We start from the raw sequence: 22,311 nt of genomic DNA, 5'->3' as shown, positions 1-22,311 counted from the left end.
GAAATGAGAACAATATCAGCTTATCAGTAATGCCGAGAAGACGTTTGGCTCCTGTGCAACTGGACCAAATGTGGATACAGGAAGGTTTGTCCCAGCGAGAAGTGTCCCGGCGGTTGAATGTTTCGCAAAGTGTCGTGAGTCGGGCTTGGAATAGGTTCATCCAAAACGACTCAGTAGCTTATGTTCATGGGGGAGGTCGGCAGTGCAGTACAACAGCTGCCCAAGATCGTCTTTTGATCCTCAATGCTAGGAGAAATCCCACTTACCCGGCGTCGCGGCTCAATAGATCACTGAGAGTTGCAACAGGAGTTCTAATTTCGAACCAGACTGTAAGACGACGACTACATGTTCGTGGTTTGAGAGCACGTAGGAGGGTACAACATCCCCGTTTGAATAGGGAACACCGGGTTCATCGACGGCAATGGGCTGAGGAGCACCGCAATTGGACACTTGAAGATTGGAGCCGATGTTTATTTACGGATGAGTCTAGATTTCGTTTGGTCAATTCCGATGGACGTATTCTTGCTTGGAGGGAAAGAGGTCGAAGGTATGCAGAACAGTTTATGGTACCCACAACAGCTTTTATCGGAGGTTCTATATGTGTATGGGGAGGCATTTGTTTGAACCAAGAGTTGGTTGTTCTGCAGAACACCACCATGACCAGCCAGAGATATCACGATATGATTATTGAACCCATAATTGTTCCGTTTGCGGCTGCCGTGACGATAATGCCCGTCCACACCGTAGTCGTCTGGTTAATGAAGCGCTAGAAACTCATGCTATTGATAAGATGGACTTCCCAGCTCGCTCTCCAGACATGAATTGCATCGAACATGTCTGGTCTGAGATGTCTAGACAATTGTCAACCTTAGAACAACCGATCAATAACATGGAGGACCTTTCTAACGCTTTACGGGATATTTAGACGAATTTGCCCCTAAATTTTATAAATCGTTTGATCGAAAGTATGCCTCGTAGGGTAGAATGCTTGAGACGAGCTCGTGGGGGACCAACTAGGTACTAGCTTAACCGAATCTTCAGCCTTCTTGTGGTTTCATCATAAAATTTTTATGTTATTCAAACACAGAATTTTGAGTGTTCCTAATAAAGTCTTTTTTTCTCTTCAACTTTCCATTTTTTCATTCTTTTCTCAAGTGAACCATATTATCAACTGAAAATACTCTGATATCTGACTAAATTTATAATCTTGGAGCGAATATTTCAGAAATAAATTTAGAACAAGTAAGTGATCCCTACCAATTGTTGAGCAGTGTATTTAGAGTTGAATTTTTAGTTAACAATTTTCTTTTTGAACATCGGACGTTTTTAGTGCAGTTATTTATAGTTGTGAATTTGACTCTTAGCTCGTGCACGAAAAGTATTTGAGTTCGTGTAGTGAAGTGAGAAGTTCTTAGGATTGGTAAGACCCGTTTTATTTCTGTCTGTATAACCGGTGACTTTCCTGTGTTCCATCGCTTCTTTCAGAGTGTAATTTATTTCTTTGATCCTTGTTACTCAAGTGGAGTTTGTCTGTCAGTTTCCTTATTGCTCGCAACTCTTATTTGGAACCACCAGGCAAAACTCTTTATTTTGGGAAGAGGGGTCACTCATTTCTGATCACCGGATCACTGCGGTCTTTTAGGCTAATCACCCTGTCCGGTCTGACTCAAGTCGAGAATTGGCGGATGCGCCGAGGTATACCTGATTGGAATTTTTTCCTTAGATCCAACTTTCTCAAATGGAGTCTGTGTGTCGGGTCCCTTATTGCGAGCAACTCCTCGAGATTCATTTTGGTGGATGCGCCGACGACAACCCTATTGGGATTTGTTTCTTAGATCCAACTTTCTCAAATGAAGTCTGTGTGTCGGGTCCCTTATTGCGAGCAATTCTTATTTGGGACCACCAGACAGAATTCCTTATCTTGGAGAGAGGGGTCGCTTATTTTCGATTTACGGATCACCGTGGTCATTTCGGTGAGTCATCCTGTCCAGTCTGACTTGAGATTTATTTTGGTATATGCGCTGACGAATACCCTGATTGGGATTTATTCCTTAGATCCAACTTTCTCAAGTAGAGTCTGTGTGTCGAGTCCCTTATTGCGAACAACTCTTATTTGGGACCACCAGGTAGAACTCTTTATTTTGGGGAGAGGGGTCGTTTATTTTTGATCTCCGGATCACAGTCGCACATTCGACTGTGTGTTGAGCCTTAGCTGTTATAGTCGCTGATAATATCGCTCTGAAGAATTTCTTATTTTAGAGGGATATAGCTGGTGATCTTCTTCTTCTTCTTCTTCAGCCCCTGTCCATCCATTGTCGGATATAGGCCTCTTCCAGGTTTTCCATGCCACACGATCTGTTGCCAATCTCATCCACTGTCCTCCTGCTACTGTTCTGACGTCATCGATCCATCCCTTTTTAGGTCGGCCCACACTTCTTGTTGTCTCTCTTGGTCTCCATATTATCACCCTCTGGGTCCATCTGTCCTGCTCCTGTCTCGCCACATGGCCGATCCATTGCCATTTTTGGCTTGCTACTCTTTTAATAACATCTGTTACCTTGGTTCTATCACGTATCTGGCTATTTCTTATTCTGTCCCTCAAGGTAACTCCCAACATTATTCTCTCCATGGCTCTTTGTGCAACTCTCAGTTGTTCTGCTGCTTTTTGGGTTATTGCCATGGTTTCCAAGCCATAAGTAAAAACAGGTAGGATGCAGCTGTCGTAAGCTTTTCTCTTGCTTTTCTCTAGCTGGTGATATATATTTTGATTTCATACCAACCAACGTACGTAAATTGCAATTGATTCGTATATAACACATTTCTAACGATAATAAGAGTTCCTAACTGAGTTAGCTTCGTTTATAATACACAATATCATTGCTTGTGAATACGAAGATAGCGGAACAGCTGTTCAGGACGGGCGGCCGACTTTTCTTTCTTTTTTAAAGGAGTCCATACATGATAATTCTATCATATCTTTGTTTTGTAAAAATGTCTGGAGAGAATAAAACAATTGATTAACTATATGATGAAATTCTGAAGAATCGTTATGAAATAAAACACTTCATAGAAGCACATGAGGTTCGCCTTACACTGAAGATCGAATAAGTGAGGAGTACTGTAACTACACTAGAGAGGGAGAATTTCGAATTGAGAGAAGGAGTTAAGTATCTCAAAAGGTCATTGATGAGGAAGAACATCATAATAAGAATAGGCCACTTGGTGGTCCCACAAGGGTCCGGATCGACCATAATAAACTGTACAGCACAGCTGGAAATGTTCCACGGCAAGTTTTCACTTCGACGCATGATCCAGATGAAGCAACAAACACGTTCCTTGATGTTATCATGCGCACCATAGATGAGTGTTCTTATACAGTACAGGCTAAGAGAAAAAATTCAATATAGCTCCATGGATGACAAAAGAACTGGTGAGGTCGGTGCACGAAAAAAACAATCTATTTAGGAAATTTAAGAAGCATCCAGATAGCGACGAACTGAAAACACGGTATAAGAACTGCAGAAATAAACTAGCCAACCTTATAAAGAAAACCAAATATGACTATTATCAGGGACAAATAGCGGCAAGTTCATCCGACACTACAGCATTGTGAAAGATAGTACAGGAAGTCACTCATACTAAGAAGAATAAACAAGAAATATCTACCATAATAAGCGATAAGAACGGAGAATTGACAGGTGGCTGATGAGTTCAACTTGGTGTACTCTCAGATGGGGAGAAAAATGGCTAATGCTATAAGGAGGGATCCTGAGTATATTCCGCGGAGGCCGAGCTCCTCTCATTCCTTCGTCCTACTCCCAACCGATGATGATGAGGTTGGTGATCTAATCGATGGATTGAAATCTGACAGGTCGGCAGGCGTCGACGGGATACAGGCCGACGCCTCAAAGACACTTTCGCCATTTATCCGAAAGCCTTTAACATACATAATTAATTTGTGCTTAGAAGAAGGTGTTTGGCCGAGGGCATTCAAGGAAGCAATGATTGTACCAATATTTAAGGGAGGTAATGATAAATTAATAACAAATTATAGACCAATCGCTTTAATAACTCATTTGACAAAAATAATGGAAAGATCCTCAAAAAGAGATTATCGGCATATATCAATAAGTACAAGCTTTTGTCTGATAAACAGTTTGGCTTCAGAGAGGGGGTATCAACCGAGGATGCCCTGCTGTCCCTAACGTCGAATGTATACACGGCTTTGGATCAGGGAAAGCCTAGTCTCCGTATGTTTGTCGACCTGTCGAAGGCATTTGACACCGTTAGCCATGAATTACTGTTGCAGACGCTAGAAGATATCGGTATTAGAAGCAATCCACTCAGCTTGTTCAGAAGTTACCTGACATGTAGAACTCAGTCTGCGAGAGTGGGCTCTGTAATGAGCGACAAGAGGGGAGTTGAGTTTGGGATCCCACAAAGTAAGGTTTTGGGGCCGCTACTTTTTTGCATATATGTGTAGGATGTTCGTTGTGGAATGTGGAGGAGAAATTCTGGGATTTGCAGACGATACATCAGTTTTTGATAAAGCAAATTCTTGGGAGGAACTTAAGGCCGTTGCGGAAACAGGTTTCCCTCAGCTGAAAAGGTGGCTTGAGCATAAATTACTAATAGTCAATTTGGAAAAAAAATCTTACCTGCCTTTCAGCTGCACAAGATCTAATACACCATCATTTAGTTATTAGGATTATCATAACGAAAGAACAGTGCACCATACTGCCTAAAGAGAAGGTGAAATACTTGGGAGTTATGATGGATTGTAATCTGAAATGGAGTGAGCACATACATCTTGTTCGTAAAAGGTTAAGAACAGTTTTACATAGATTCAAACACTTAAAGAATCTGTTTACTGTCCATCAGTTGAAAATCCTGTATCATGCTCTGGTCGAAACTCATTTGCGTTATGGTATAGTTTGTTGGGGAAATGCTTTGAAGACACATATTCGAAAACTTGAAATCTTACAAAAAAGATTCTTGAAGACAATTATCGGAAAAGATCCGAGATATCCATCGGATAGTCTTTTCTTGGAGGCACGTGTTTTCGATATTCGCCAATTGTATTGCTTCCATACCGCTCTCGTATGGAGAGAACTTCCTTGACATCGCACTCCTACGAGACCCGAGGGAGAAATAATTTAATATTGCCAAGGGTGCAAAGGTGTGTTGGACAACGTTCATTTTCTCACGCTGCCACGAGGTTGTGCGGTTTAATTCCTCAGGAGATTCGTTGCATCACAAGTTTATCGCAGTACAGGAGCAAGTTTTTATTATGACCCAGTGTCGTAGAGTGTTTGCTGATCTGGTAGAGATGCGGATTTGAATGGAGGACTCTTGTTGTTGTTTTTCTTATAAATTTTGCGTTTGTGTGCTATTTGTTTTTGTTTCATTTTTATTGTACATATACATATACCATTAATGTTTTTGCTCTTTTCTGGTTGTATATTATTGTATATTATACCTCGAAACAAGTGTTCAACACTTATCGAGAATTATGTTTCTCTAATTCTGTGGTTATTCCGTTCATTCTTCCACATCTTGTAGAACAAAATCGTGCGAGAATATATCAGAAACGCAGTTTTCATGGTTATATTTTATTATTCTATGTTGGTACTCCGAACTTTCCGCCACGGCTTTATCTGTCAATTCATCAATTTGCCTTAAAAAAATCAGTTCTGCCAACCATTATTTTTCAATGCAAAAATCACTAAAATATATTTATGGAAATATTTCATTAATTTCAATGAAAATGCAATGAATTAGAGAAAATAATGTATAATACTCGTACAGAAGGCTCATTCTACCACTCGTTCATTCCAGAATATCAATGCCTTCTGCACTTGTATCATAAATAACTATTAGTCAATCCATGTTGTGTTTCTTTCTTGAATAAACGTTATTATTATTATCCCCGACTTTTGCCTATACGCGTAGGATTCCTCCTCGCCGTCGGCTTCTCACTCCTCGCAAAGAGGAACATTCACTCAATCCCAGATATTTAAAATATCAGAAGGGTAGAGCTCGGTCGTGTCCGGTCTTTCTGGTCCCCCTGGTTCTCGTTGAACTTCTGGCCCTCTTACACGCGATCCTTGGACCTGTCCTTCGCTTCCTAGGAATTTTCTCACCGTCCTTGCAGTACCTAAAAGAACAGCTTTTTGCATTATATTACATATATACTCACTAAGTCCTAGTTGCTTGAAATTTCTCTTGAGATTTTTGGGCACTATTCCTGTTGTTGAGATGATAATTGGTATAGTTCTCGTTGATATTATTCCCCACTGGCGCTTCATCTGAAATTCGAGGTCCCTATATTTCGAAATTTTTTCGACCTCTTCTTGACGCATGTTGTTGTTATTAGGTATTGCTACGTCGATGAGTATTGCTGCTTTTTGATGTTTATCAACTAGCAATATATCTGGCCTCTTGTGAGGGACTGTTTTATCAGTCAAAACTGTACGATCCCAGTACAGTTTATAGCGTTCGTTTTCCAGGATGGTTTCCGGTCGGTACTTGTAGTATGGCACTTTTTCAGAATGAATTAGTGTTAATTTAGTTGCCATTTCTTGGTGTACTATCTTTCCTACTGCATAGTGTCTCTCTTTATATTCATTTCCTGCAAACATTTGACATCCTCCCGTGATAGGTTGGATTGTCTCATTCGTAGGACACCCATAACGGCATCGATCGTCAGTAATAGTTCGATCCTTTATGATATGCTTGCAGTAATTTTTTGTTGAGATCACTTGACCTTGGATGGCTAAAAGAAATCCTTCCGTTTCTGGATACATCGCACCTGATGTGAGCCAATAGTTCGACGCTTCACCTCCTGGTTCACCTCGTTGAAATGTCGTCCATGTAGGGGCTTTTCTCTCCATCTTTGCTGTTTTTCTTGGATTGTCTGGTGGTTGTATGACAATTGCTCCTTGTGCAGTTTTAAAGGTGTTGATTCGTCTGCTTCACACAGTATTTTATAGATCTCTGACATGCCTGATTTGTCTTTGAAGTATGTTCGTAGGCATTCAATTTGCCCTGATGTCTAGCAGACCTCTGCCTCCTTTATTCCTCGGCAGTGTCGTCCTCTCAATGCTACTTTTCGGATGGTGCTTGTGTGCTTTCGTCATCAAGGTTCTCATTTTACGTTGCAGGTTTTCTATGTCTGTTTTGGTCCATAAAATGATACCGAAAGAGTATGTGAGAATTGAACATGCATATGTATTGATAGCTCGCATCATGTTCTTGTCGTTGAGGTTTGTTTTTAAAATTTTGTTGATTCTCCTAATGAACTCATTTGTTAAGTCTTCCTTCATTCTTTGATGGTTTATTCGTCTGTTTTGTTTCATTCCTAGGTATTTATGAAGATCGTCCGATTTCATTGCTTCTATCTCCTGTCCATTGGAAAGAGCTATCGGTTCATCTTGGATTTTTCCACGCACTACGCTAATAGTACGACACTTGTCCAATCCGAATTTCATCCCCACGTCTTTCGAAGCATTTTCCACCAGTTTGACCATAATTTGCAAGTGGTTTCTGTTGCCTGTTATAAGTTTTAGGTCATCCATGTATAGCAAATGATTGAGTGCAATAGTATTTCTATTTCCTTTGACATTGAAACCTTTTTCAGTAGCATTCAGTTTTTTAGAAAGGGGGTTCAGCGTCAAGCAGAACCATAAGGGACTCAATGAATCACCTTGGAAAATTCCCCTTTTTATTGGAATCTCTTTAGTAGTTATGTTCGCCGTAGAGAGTTCGATATTCGTTTTCCACTTGCACATTGCATACTTCAGAAAGTTTATTGTAATTGGATCGATCTTGTATATTTCCAAAATTTTTGTCAGCCACCCATGTGGAATAAAGTCAAATGCCTTCTTATAGTCAAAATATGTCATAAAAAGATTTCTGTGTTTTTTGAAGGCTTGGTTGCATATGATGGAATCTATTATCAGCAGTTCCTTGGATCCTAGTGCATTCTTGGAACATCCTTTCTTCTGTGCTGTCATTATATTATTGGTCTCGCAATGTTTGATGTGATGATTTTATATATTGTTGGTAGACATGTAATTGGTGTGTATTTTGATGGGTCCGCTGTGTGTTGCAGATCCTTCGATAAGAGGTAAGTGGTCCCTGTTGTTAAAAATTTAGACATTTCCGTTGGATTACTTATAAACACCATTTATGGTTTCAACTAGCCTGCCGTGTATACTACAAAAATTTTTCAACCAAAAGTTTTGGATTCCATCTGGTCCGGGTGATTTCCAATTGTGTGTGTTTTTCAATATTTCATGGAATTCTTCTATAGAAACTGCGTTATGCGGCATGTGCTCTATTGTCTCACAGGATTTCTCTTCACTTCTTATCCAATCAGCCTGGGAGTTGTAGGGGGTTGGTGTAGCCAGGTGATCTGTCCAAAAATTCTCAATATCCTCGACGGTTGGATAACTTCCTGGTGTTGCTGACATATAATTGTTTAACATTCTATAGAATTTTCTTCCGGAGTTTTCAAAAATTAAATTATCCTGTTTTCTTCTATAGCTCTCATTGTATCTTCTGGGTCTTTCGGACTACACACTAAGTTTTTGTTTCAGTGTGTCTAAAATTTGTTGCGCATTTTTATTGTTTTGATCATACGTTGTATGTTGCCGGTGACGATCCATTATTATATTCACCATTTTTTGTAATTTTCTAGACGGCGAACCTTTTCCAAATTGGGTGAGCCTCCCAATATCTTGGCGGATGCTATGAACTTTGTCTTCTAGCCTTTTTTGCCAATGTGGTTTATTTTGTTATTTTTCTCTGGCTGGTTGCTGACTTTTAGGTTTTGGCTTCACACCTAGCACTGTTGCTATTGAAAATGCTGCACAGTATATGATGAGGTGTAGTGATTCGAGATCATGGTAGTCAGAAAGATACTTTGGTATAATCTCCTTGTTGGTCATGACCAGAAGATGAGATAGTTTCTTGGATGTCCTCAATCTTGGCAGAATCGGTCGTCTCAATGGATCTGTGCCCTCAAAATCTATAACGCATCTATTCATTGTGGCAAATAATCGCTCCAGTAGTTCTCTTTGGTCTTCTTCTGGATTTTCGACGGGTGCAGCATATATATTCCGTCGTTGAGCATCACTTATTGCTATCATATCCGCGTTGTTTTGTTCCTCAGTGTTCATTTGTGCATTGTTGTGTTGGTTTTCAGCACAATCGTAATTTTCTTCAATTGTCGTTTCGTTGTTAGTGAGGTTCCTATTCTGTAGCCTCAGTTGGATTTCATTTTTTATGGTGTTAAGTCTCTCATCGGGTACAAGTTTATTTCTCAATATGACCCGGTATTGGTCGGCTACTCTTTGCTAAGAAACTTGCAGTTTGGGATAGTTTCTGTGGAATTCTGCAAATAATTTTTGCCGGTATTTTATCCTCTTCCATATTAGTCACTTCATAATATATGCGCATGATCGTTTCATTAATCGAACTTGTGCATTTCATGCGTCTTCTTGGTAGACCTGCTTGTGTGAGTGCTGGTTGGGGATCCTGCGCAGCACCTTCAGCGGTCGGAGAAACTCGTGTTATTCTTCTCCTAGATTGTTGATATTGTGGAGACGTAGCATTTTGTTCGACAGACGCCCGTCCCCTTAGCACTCTGTCACCGACGTCCCGCATACTGTCATGTCCAGCGCCGGCTGCAGACACGCCCTGACGAACCTCAGACAGCGGCTCTATATTCCTATTCCTCAAATTCACCATCATTCATGGGTTCCTCCGTGTCGTGGGGGAGACTGCCTTTGATCGCTTTTAACGATCTGCAGAGCTACGGTGGGAGAATTCTTGAGCTGCTTTCCACACGGCTTCGTCCGTTGCCCTGGACAGGGACCCTTCGACAGGTTTCAGGTTCCCGGGTCAGGGAGCTCCTGGAATCTGCGGTGGGCAGGAGTCGATTCAACTCTCCTGATAGGTGATTCGCTAGGGATTCACCTACCCGCTACACTTTTTTTTTTTTTTCATTATTATTATCCCCGACTTTTGCCTATACGCGTAGGATTTCCCCTCGCCGTCGTCTTCTCATTCCTTGCTAAGAGGAACATTCACTCAATCCCAGATATTTAAAATATCAGAAGGGTAGAGCTCGGTCGTGTCCGGTCCTCGTGGTCCCCCTGGTTCTCGTCGAACTTCTGGTCCTCTTACACGTGATCCTTGGACCTGTCCTTCGTTTCCTAGGAATTTTCTCACCGTCCTTGCAGTAAGGTGAGTTGGGGCAAGTGCACCCCCAAATTGATTAGTGACACTTGTTGAATTTGATGAGAAAACCATTCAAGAAATTTTCTGAGTATTCATTGAAATGTTCAGCTTTAATAATGCAATGCGGATATCTAGGTAGTTTATCAAAATCTGACATTTTTGTGATTTTTTCTATTTTAGTGGGTTTAAAAACGCACATGCCCCATCATTTGGGGCAAGTGCGTTCTCAGATGTGATAGAGGTGTGTGATCGTATATCAAATATTACGGGGTAAGAGCATCTTATTGCAAATTTCCTCTTTCTCCTCTATTTCACAGAACTGTAATATCACCACCGGTTCAGAAATAATGAACTTTTTTCTCAGAAGAAATGAATTGATCATATTATCAGAAAAACTTTATTTTATAGAAACAATAACGAATCATTGGTGATGTTGGCGATTTGGCCCACGTAATGCTCGATGCTTTTTTTCCCTGAAAATTTCACCAATCATCAATATTCATGTCACTAACATTTTTACCCAAGTTTTGCCAGTCATCCTGTTCACTTGCCCCAGTCTTAGGAAACGCACTTGCCCCCCGAGGCTTTTTTTGTGGGGCAAGAGCGGCCCCCACGCTAACATGAAATTTAAGGGATATCTCAAAATACTAAAATTCGGTGATGGTTTGATTATATAAAAAAGGAATATTAAACATGCAAACTTCGAAAGAATGCAAAAATACACAACGAAATAATTGAATGAAAATATACTTACGTACCTTCTGACGCAGGTTGTTGTTATTTGGTATTGCAACGTCAACGAGTAATGTTGTCTTTTGATGTTTATCGACTAGTAATATATCTGGTCTATTGTGAGGGACTGTTTTATCAGTCAAAACTGTACGATCCCAGTTCAGCTTATAGCGTTCGTTTTCCAGGATGGTCTCCGGTCGGTACTTGTAATATGGCATTTTTTCAGAATGAATTAGTTTTAATATGGTTGCCAATTCTTGGTGTAGTATCTTTCCTACTGCATCGTGTCTCTCTTTATATTCATTTCCTGCAAACATTTGACATCCTCCCGTGATATGTTGTATTGTCTCATTTGTTGGACACCCATATTGCATCGATCGTCAGTAATAGTTTGATCCTTTATGATATGCCTGCAGTAATTTCTAGTTGAGATCACTTGATCTTGGATGGCTAAAAGAAAACCTTCCGTTTCTGGGTACATTGCACCTGATGTGAGCCAGTAGTTCGACGCTTCAATGTCGACATGATCCTGGTTCACCTCGTTGAAATGTCTTCCATGCAGGGGTTTCTCTCTCCATCTTTGCAGTTTTTCTTGGTTTGTCTGGTGGTTGTATGAAAATTGCTCCTTGTGAAGTTGTAAAGGTGTTGATTCGTCTGCTTCACACAGTATTTTGTAGAACTCTGATGTACTTGCTTGATCCCTGAAGAATTCCCGTAGGCTTTCTATCTGCTTACTAGCAAGTTCCATGATGTCCGTTAGACCCGTGCCTCCTTCATTTCTCGGCATTGTAGTCCTCTCAATGCTGCTTTTCTGATGGTGCTTGTTTGCTTTTGTCATCAACGTTCTCATTTTACGTTGCAAGTTTTCGATATCTGTTTTGCTCCATGGAACTATACCGAATGAGTATGTCAGTATTGACCATGCATATGTGTTGATGGCTCTCGTCATGTTCCTGCTATTGAGGTTTGTTTTCAAGATTTTTTTGGTTCTCCTAATGAACTGAGTCGTTAAGTCTTGCTTCATTCTTTGGTGGTTGATTCGTCGGTTCTGTTTCATTCCAAGATATTTATAAAGATCATCCGACTTCATTGCTTCTATTTGCTGTCCATTTGCGAGAGTGATCGGTTCATCTTGTATTCTACCTCTCACTACGCTGAAAGTACGACATTTGTCCAATCCGAATTCCATACCTCGTCTTCCGAAAAATGTTCCACTAGTTTGACCATAATTTCTAGGTGGTTTTTATTCCCTGTTATCAGTTTCAAATCATCCATGTACAACAAATGATTGATTGAAATTATTATTATTGTTATCGATAGAGTATTTTGCCCTAATTTCTTTGATATCCATTTTAGTTGATGCGCCGTTACAAGACCTGATTCGAATATATTGTTCAGGCTTGTTTTCTCGAATAAAGAGGTATGAAACCAGATCGTACGGAACACAGGATAGGTTGTTACATCTGACTTATTAGTTTGTATTTCACACGCCATTCTGCATGCTTTCCACGCTTGTCCGCACTTTACCGTTTTTACCATTGCTCAATTTGCCTGCTCACTGCTTACTCATTTCTACTGCTTGATATTCGCCACCTGCTCACCTCGCTTAGTTCTCGTTCCGTACCGTGTTGAATTGTAAATATTTGCTTTTGGTGTTTAGTAGCCTTTTCCTTTATTTTATATATAGTCTAGTATTGTATATAATTTGGTGTTGTACATAAGGGAACGAATAGTGTTGAATATAGTGTGTTTCGTCAGAGAGTCTTTTATTTGTCTCATAGACATTTACTGCCATTTAGTGAGAGAAATCACCAATGGTCAATCGCTCTTACCTTAGATTGAATCGAACCCTTCTCCAACTGTTTAAAAGCTACCCAGGGTCGATAATAGTCAGCGACGTAAGGAATTGCGAACTTAAAAAACTTATCGCAATTGGCGCCCGAGGTAATATTGAAGGGAAAAAGTATACAATCAACAATCCGAAGAAAGTCGTCGTCACAATACCCACCTGACTTGACTGATTTGTTGACACGTGAGCCTGGGACCTTAGTAAAATTGTAAAGGTCGCACTACCGGCTTCTTGTGTAGTGTGTTCCTTAGATAAAAAATAGAGCAAAAGAAAAAAAGATGAATAAATAGAAAACATGCCAAAGTGTTGACTTCGCAGGGCGCAATAGAAGTGAAATTGAACCAGTTTTAGACCAACTTTCAACAAGTGCTACTTCTACCGGCTTTATAATTACTGGAAAAATCATGTTTTTTTTTAACAACAGGAATTATTGCAGAATCATAAAATTGTGTTTTCATTTTACTGTCAAAACAAAGAGCAGCTGGTCAGGTAGATAAATTTCGTGGTAAGAAGCAATTCAAACGAGAAGTGCAGTAGGGGAATAAGATGATGTTATTAGAATTTCTAGCCGACTTTGATCATTTTCTGGCTGATCACCTTGAAAGGCATGGTAATCCAGGAAGAGAAAACATCTTGTATTTATCATCATCGATATGGAAAGATATTATTAATATTTTTGCTCAAGAAGTTCTGAAAGTATTCGATCAGAAAGGTAACAGAGCAGAATACTATGCAAGCGTTGATTCTACGCCAGATATATAAAATATAGCAATCAACTGACTCTCAACTGCTTAGAGATTAGATCCTATAATTCCTGGACTTCATTCACTAATAAAGAATGAATTATTTTTGAATTGGAATGATTTCTTTTGAGCAGTCAAAAATTCATACCATAGTTGCAAACCTAAATTGTATACTCATTAATGTCCAACTGTAATTTTGAAGCATTTGAATTTCAGTCACTCATTTTCAACTTGTTCTAGGATGACTTGATGATTGACAGTACAGAATGGGATCTTGTGAGTACTAGCATGGAAAAAAACATTATCTATTACACATGTTGCGAGGAACCCTACCCTTACATTTTAGGGAATATTACAATTTCCAGAAGGTCACCATCCTACAAAGCAGTGATTGTGACTCCAGCCTTTGGTATGTTTGAAATATCACCTCACTATGTGTAGCAATATTGAATGAGTATTTTTATTTTTTCAGCAATTCTCATACTAATTCTATCTTCATTTTGGCTACCACCGAACGCTGGAGAGAAGCTGATTTTGAATGGATGTGTAGCTTTGATCATATGTATGTTCCTGCTATATTTCACTCAAAAAATTCCTGCCATGGGTTCACATATTCCTCTCATAGGTATGTAAATATCAATTATTTTCGATTCAATTCCTCATGCTTTCCACATTTTCATTGTTTCTTTTCTGTTATGCACCGCGCTGTTGTCGGTAAACGATGGTTTGTCTTAGCTCTGTTCATTCAATGATGTATCTGAATTTGCATTCATTATATAATTATATAATCGCTTTCCAGCATGCGGACAATGTTAAAGAATCATCTATCTTCTATTTTCCTTCTGATTCTATCAGAATCTATTCATCTTTTTCATGTATGATTTGGAAATAGCATGAAGACAGCTTTCAAGAATAGGGGATGGCGAGGGGTCAGGGTAATTCAAGGAGTGCCAGGATTTCCGGGTCCATCCAGTTCACGTTAAATCCATGTTGTATATTTTAGCTCATGCGATACTTAAGGGGGGCAGCAAAAATTCATATTAATTAAAATTAATATTCATAAAATTTATACCGTTTGTTCCTTTTTTTGTTCAAAATACGGAAGTATCACTTTTGGGTTACTACTTCACAAATTCAAGCTTGTAGGAAAAAAATAACACGAATTTCTTCGACAACTGAATATGCTGCGCATAGTCCTCAACCAGTACTCATCCGAGCAGGTCTACCAAGAAGACTCATCAAATGGACAAACCCATCTATGAATGAAGCGATCGGGCGCATTCGCTATGAAGTGACAAAAATGGAAGAAGATGAAATCAGCTGTTTGCAGAACCCCATAGAAACTACCCCGAACTCCAAGTTTCCGAGAGCAAATGGTAGCTGACTAATACCGGATCATATTAAATAATAAATTTGTAACCGAATATAAGGTTAAGAAGAATTGTGTAGTAATAGATTCCATTATACGCAACCAAGTCTTAAAAACGCTTAGAAATCTTTTTATGACATATTTTAATTATAAGAAGGCTGTCGACTAACTCCCACATAAAAAAATATTGTGAACTCGAATTGACGTTAATTGAAGTGAAATCTAATGAAAATACAATATCCACTTTCAGTTCATTTATGGATTCGAGGACAGTTATTACCACCGATTCTACACATAACGATCTCATTTGTTCTTACAAAGAAGATCGTTATGTTTGAATTTGAATCGTTTGAATTTTGATAAAAATCTATCAAAATCAAATTATTATCCTCCAAGGCTCTAAATTTGCAATGATCTTTCATTGCTAATTTGGAGCCTTGGAGAGAATTTAGAGGCACTAAATTAGCAATGATCTTTCATTTCTAATTTAGAACCTTGGAGGATAATTATTTGATTTTGATAGATAATAATTTTATCAAAATTCAAAATTTCAACAAGGGGACATAACATCATATCTTACATTTCGGGTGTAAAAGGTCCGTAAGAATATTGAGCAGTACATATTCAGAAATTGACGCATGGAAATGTCTAATAACTGATGAGATTTTGGGAAAAGTAGTTGCACAATAAAATATAAAGCTGAAAAGCAAGGGAAATATTTTTTTTCTACAAGCGTGGGCTTTCATCTCTTTTTTCACACGCATTTTAAGTCATAAATAGTAACTTTCTCGCACAGTGCGTGAAAATCCCCTGCTATTTCTTTTCCGTTCAAAAATGAAATACTGATTTTGGACTTTACAAACTCTTGCGGAAAGTATATTTTCCCACAACTGCTATGTAAAGTAGCATATTCTTCATAGCTTACTCAATTTTAAAACTATGTAATGTTCATACTGGATTAAATTCAAAGCGTTCGAACAATTTTTCCAGAATTGAAAAATTGTCTGAACGCCGTGAATTTAATTTGATATGTAATATACTGACGTGAAACCATTATTTATTGTTCATACTGTGAAAAATATTATTCCACAGGGCACTCTTCCCACACCTCGCTTGGTATATCAATGAAATTGGGCAAAAGCCCAACAGTCGTTTCTTTGGGAAAGCAGGAAACGAACAGACACTGTCAACGAAGGTCATTTTGAATTGAAATTGGTACATTACTCGAATTATTTATATTTGTGCAGTTGTAGGAAAATTTTAGCGTACAACATGTGGAGAAAGTTTTTTTTTCATTCTTGTGAAAAGTTGGACTTTCCCCACCATACACTATTCCCGCACTCCGTTTTGCGTCGTTCGGTCAACGGCAGTTTTGTGCAGGAAAGTAGCACTTTCCGCAATTTCGGGTAATTTTAGGAAATGTTCAATGAAATATTGAATAAAATCTCTCAACAGGCTAATGATATTTTTTCAACATCACATCACAAGCTTTTAACAATGTTCCTAGGGATTCATCAAGCCAAGTACTACTTGACTTAAAAATCAAGCTCGTGAAAAATTATATATTTGAGCTTGATTTACTGGTTTATAGATATTTAGTGCTTGGCTTGATATCAAGCTGCTTGATATTACTTGATCTTGATATTATTTGATCTTGATATGCACTCGTCGCACGGCATATATTTCTGCAATCTCGTGCGCGCTTGGACTAAATAAGAGGATTCCTCGAGCGACGAGAGACTGAACTATTCGCCAGTGTGACTTTATAAGTAGTTTTCTCTAATTCTGTGGTTATTCCGTTCATTCTTCCACATCTTGTAGAACAAAATCGTGCGAGAATATATCAGAAACGCACAGTTTTCATGGTTATATTTTATTATTCTATGTTGGTACTCCGAACTTTCCGCCACGGCTTTATCTGTCAATTCATCAATTTGCCTTAAAGAAATCAGTTCTGCCAACCAACATTTTTCAATGCAAAAATCACTAAATTATATTTATGGAAATATTTCATTAATTTCAATGAAAATGCAATGAATTTGAGAAAATAATGTATAATACTCGTACAGAAGGCTCATTCTACCACTCGTTCATTCCAAAACGAGCCACGAAGTGGCGAGTTTTTGAATTTTGAACTCGTGGAAGAATATCAATGCCTTCTGCACTTGTATTATAAATAACTATTCTCTAATTTCTATGAAATCTTTTGGTAGTTTTTGGTTGTTTTAGAATTCTAAAAGCTAGATCCACATTGAAAAAAAAGGTTCGAAAATACATTGAAATTAATAAATGTTTTTTCCTACAACTGCTATGAAAAGTAGCGTATTCTTCATAGCTTACTCAATTCCGAAACTATGTATTGCTCATACTGCGAGAAATAATATTTCTCACGGAAATTTGCCCACACCTCGTTTGGTAGACCAATGAAATTGGGCTTTTGAGTCGTTTCTATGGAAACGCAATAAATTAGCACATACTGTCAACGAAGACCATTTTGAATTATTGAAATTTTTGCAGTTGTAGGAAAAGTATAGTGTGCAACATGTGGAGAAAGTCTTTTTCTCGCTTGTGTGTTCCAATTCGCGAGAAAAGTTGGACTTTCCCCACTTGTTGCACAATATAATAATATTTAATATGAAAAAACTCGGAAAAAAAGAATATCAAAAACAAGAAAAATATTTAAAATTTATTGAAAAAATATTACACACATACATATATGTTATTATATAAAAACTAAAAAGAATGGAATTTTTCCTCAGAAAAAACGAAATTAATTTCGACGAAGTGGTAAATATTGAAGGGCGGCATTTTCTACTTTTTCCAAGATCTTCGAATAGATATTCGGAGATTCACAGATTATTTATATCAAATAAACTAGGGTTCGGCGTGGGCGCTTCAGAATTTGAAATTATGGTTCATCCACATCATCCGATTGTTTTACTCAATCATCCCAAAGAAAAAAAAAAACAAATGTTCAAGCGTTTTATAAAATCGATACTCAGCAGAAGAACTTGAAGCCGCAGGGCACGTTCTAGAGGGGTGGCAAATACTGGATGGTAGCATTTTCTACTTTTTCCTAGAAATCGGAATTCCTAGAAGAATGGATTCGAAAAATGGGTTATACGTTTCACATATCCAAGTGTTTTATTTGTTTTATCAATATTAAATCTTTTTAATTTCAACGAATTTCACACACGGTTTTTCAGACTCAAATTAACTAATGTTTGCAATGACGCATTCAAATTTAAAATAAAGGTTCATCCGCATCATCCAATCATCTTGAAGAAAAAAAAATAAAATATTCCAACGTTTTATAAAATCGAAACTCAGCAGAAGAATTTGTAACCGCAGAGCCTGCGGAAAATATTGTAACTAGCGTTACTTAGGGATTAGTGTGTTGGTGTTAACATATCCAAAATATCTCCAATGGTTCACGAGATATTTCTAAAAAACTTAAAATACAGATTTTCTCTTTTTCTGTATCTCATTTGTTTCTGGAGATAACTACACGAAATTCGGTTTGTAGCTATTATTCAATATAGAGATTTTAATAGTGTCGTCAGATATATTTTGTTCTTCATTGTTTCAAACACGCGATATTAAATTTGTTTTTTTTTCGAGTTGTTGGATTTATAGGTTCAGCAGATGATTCACTAATACACAGATAATGTTTTAATCGTTTATTCTCTCTTGAATATCTCTCTCCGAGCAAGCTCGATGTCGAATGGACAGAACCTATAGGTTAGACTCACTGTCGTTTTCTCTAGATCATTGAAGATCGATTATTGTTCTTTCGCTCGATAGCCCTCGATGGTCTCGTCACGCGCAGCCTCGCAGCGCCGCCGTGACGATATGAAGTAACTACGAGTGTAGGGTAGAATGTAATGTTAGTTTACTCTCTCGTAATTTGTTCGGATGAAGTAATATTCTAACATTCCCCTCCCTTCATCAAACTACAACTAGCATTATCCACTCTAAGTCTAATCTATAAACAGAACTCAATTAGTTTGTACGCTAAGAATAATCTGAAAAACAAAAATTCAATGAGTTAGTATTCTAAGATTATAAAATCATAAGTTTTTGAGTTAATCTCTTAGGACCGTCTGATGGTAAAGGTTTTGTTATTATCTCTAACACATTCTCTTTCGTTGGAGCCCACCTCACTGTGGTTCTCTTATACTCAACAGATTGTTTGAAATCACCATGTGTTTCAACCATATGTCGTCTAGGTCCAGATTTCTCTCTATCTAGTGGGTCGTACTCTAAACGATCATGAAATACCTTTAGTTTGTGATCACCATCTCTCTTGGTGCAGTCTCCAGCGGATTTTCACACCAGACTGTTATTGAAAAAATCGTTTTTCCTATCACAAATCTAAGTATCTTGTCAAGAGATATTAATTCTTGATAGGCATTACTCATGGCTAGGTATTCGGGTCTACAAGTGGGCAATTTGACATAGGTTTGATTATGGCTTCTCCAAGCTATAACATCTTCAAAAAATCTAATAACATACCTTTCAGTTGATGAAGAGTCTGTATGGTCTCTAAGGGTTGCATCGGTAAATGCCTCTAGTCTTCAGTTTGAACAGTGAATTTAAAGCTTAAATTCACAATACCTTTTAAATACCTGAAGATTCTCTTTGCACCTTTCCAATCAGCTTCGATGGGCTTCATTTGTTTTCTCGCTAAATAGTTAACAGCAAACGTAATGTCTACCATTTGATGGATACATGAAGCTACCGATCGCTTCTCTATAAGGAACTCTTTTCATCTCTAGTTTATCTGAGTTATCTTGTAGATTCTCTGATTGATTTCTCTTAATCCTATTTTCAACCTGTCTGATTATCATAGGAGTATTTTGAGCATTGCAGTCATTCATATTTAATCTCTCTAATATATTAATGGTATAATTTGATTGATCGATTTATATACTTCTCTTCTCAGTTTCTCTCTATGTTTATACCTAGAAAGTTTAAGTTACTAGCTAGCAATATATCATCTACATATATGACTAGTAGTACCACTTTACCATTTCTCCTCCAAGTATATAAACAAGGTTCATGTAGATCATTCTCTGAACCAAGTTTCTTGATCTCTTCAGTTAATCTCTTATTACATCTCTTTGGACTTAACTTCAGTCCATAGAGGGCTTTCCGGAGTTTACATATATATGTAAACTCCGGAAAGCCCTCTATGGACTGAAGTTAAGTCCAAAGAGATGTAATAAGAGATTAACTGGAGAGATCAAGAAACTTGGTTCAGAGAATGATCTACATGAACCTTGTTTATATACTTGTAGACATCGACAATGAGATCAAACGATCTTATATAAGATCGTTTGATCTCATTGTCGATGTCTACTCCATTCAGAATCTTCATATAGATCTCCTCTATAGTGCCATTTGAAAAGGTAAGTTTTTACATCTAATTGACAAGCATGTAAATCATACTCATTAATTATTGCAAGTGTAACTCTAATTACAGGAAGTCTAGATACTGGTGCATATGTCTCTTTACGGTCATAAATATTTTTGACCTTGAAGCCTCGTATGACTAATCTTACTTAATATCGTATAAGACCATTTGCCTCTAATTTTCTCTCGAATACCATTTCGAGTCTATAATATTGGCCTGTTTTACAGATATTTGAAGATACTCTTCATCTACTAATATCCAAACCTTATTTTGTATCATGGAATCAATTTCTTCTTTTATAGCTCCCTTCCATAAGTGGCCTTCTTTAGAATTTATAGCTTCCTCGAAATTAATGGGTTCTCTATTTAATGAAGAAATGAGAGAAAGTCTCATATCCTTTTCTCTATCGGTTTTCTCATATTTCCCTAAAATAATAATATTAATAGCTGATCTCTACTGCTATGGGTCTGAAATATGGACCATTAACGCTGATCTAAAACGTAGACTAAATGCAGTCGAAATGGACTATTTGAGACGGAGTGCCAGAACGTCACGGCTCGATCATGTGACGAATGAAGTGATCAGAGATCGTCTTCATGCTAGGGAGTCTGTAACTGACCGGATCGAACTTAGAGGTCTAAGGTGGTTTGACCACTTGATGAGAATGCCTGAACATCGATGGCCTAGGCGTCTATTTGAATGGGTTCCGCCAGGACGAAGAAAACGAGGAAGGCCGAGGCGCTCTTGGAATGAGGGAATTCGCCAATATATGGAGCAGAGACAGCTTGATGCGAAACTGGCACAGGATCGAGAGGCTTGGAGAAGAGGACTGGGTAGACGGCACGCACTAGGCTGTATCTTATTAATATGTTCATTGTATCATATTGTTAAGCCCAGAATATATATATATATATATATATATATATATATATATATATCTTTCGGATACAAAAATGATGAAAATAATTTAAACTGGTCATTTCTATGATGAACCATAGCAATTTTTAGTGATATTTTTGTAACCAGAAATAAAGCCGCGACTAGACGTTCATGGCCTACTTCGATGTCAATAATTCCTGAATGGACTGTATATATATATATATATATATATATATATATATATATATATATATATATATATATATATATATATATATATATATATATATATATATATATATATATACAGTCCATTCAGGAATTATTGACATCGAAGTAGGCCATGAACGTCTAGTCGCGGCTTTATTTCTGGTTACAAAAATATCACTAAAAATTGCTATGGTTCATCATAGAAATGACCAGTTTAAATTATTTTCATCATTTTTGTATCCGAAAGATCCTGAATTTTCGAAATTACGATTATTACGAAGGGACGCATACAGTCATGATTTCATAAATTGAAATTCAGATTATATAACGTAAAAATATAGTGAAATGCTATCTCATTTCAAGGAAATTCAATGAAGAGATATCTATTCATTTAAGAGTCGCTCATGAAAGATCCCATTGAAGATCATTAAAATAGGCATATTCCTTTTCGCCAAAGGCTCTACAAAAATTGTTGCATTACTGATGGACACTGGATACCAACCTGCTTGCAAAATTCTTATTAAATCACTCTTATGGATCATTTCAACTGTGGTGTCTAAACTGGTAAAGAAAACAGAAAAAACTGGTTGATAAATTTAAATAGTGTAGCTTAGTGAATGGAAGAGCCGTATCATAATAAGACAGAAATAAAATTCAAAGAATCCATTTAGTATATGAAAAATTTTGACATCACAGTTGTACTGTAACTTTCAAAATTGGAACCAATTTATCAGCCGATGTGTAAATTACTTTCTAAAGTCACTATTTATTGAAACTGTTCATGACATGAATGATTGATTAAACTTGTATGAAAAATATAGGTACTATTTGTACTCGAGTTTTCTCTTTTTTATTGAAATGCTTGTAT

The 22,311-nt window shown here is 37.6% G+C and overlaps 1 protein-coding gene across 2 annotated transcripts in view; it reads left to right on the top strand.

Moving 5' to 3' along the window:
- The window catches only part of LOC123684943 (acetylcholine receptor subunit alpha-like 2), a 224,244-nt gene that overhangs the window by 79,598 nt on the left and 122,335 nt on the right, over window positions 1–22,311 (top strand). For both annotated transcript variants that reach the window (XM_045624476.1, XM_045624477.1), the window contains exons 5-6: window positions 13,810–13,978; window positions 14,042–14,194. In XM_045624476.1, coding sequence (XP_045480432.1) covers window positions 13,810–13,978; window positions 14,042–14,194 — 322 coding nt within the window. The remainder of the gene's footprint in view (window positions 1–13,809; window positions 13,979–14,041; window positions 14,195–22,311) is intronic.

This window comes from Harmonia axyridis, chromosome 7 (genome assembly GCF_914767665.1).
Source record: "Harmonia axyridis chromosome 7, icHarAxyr1.1, whole genome shotgun sequence".
NCBI classification, from domain to species: Eukaryota; Metazoa; Arthropoda; class Insecta; order Coleoptera; family Coccinellidae; genus Harmonia; species Harmonia axyridis.
This window is presented reverse-complemented; position numbering and strand designations above follow the sequence as displayed.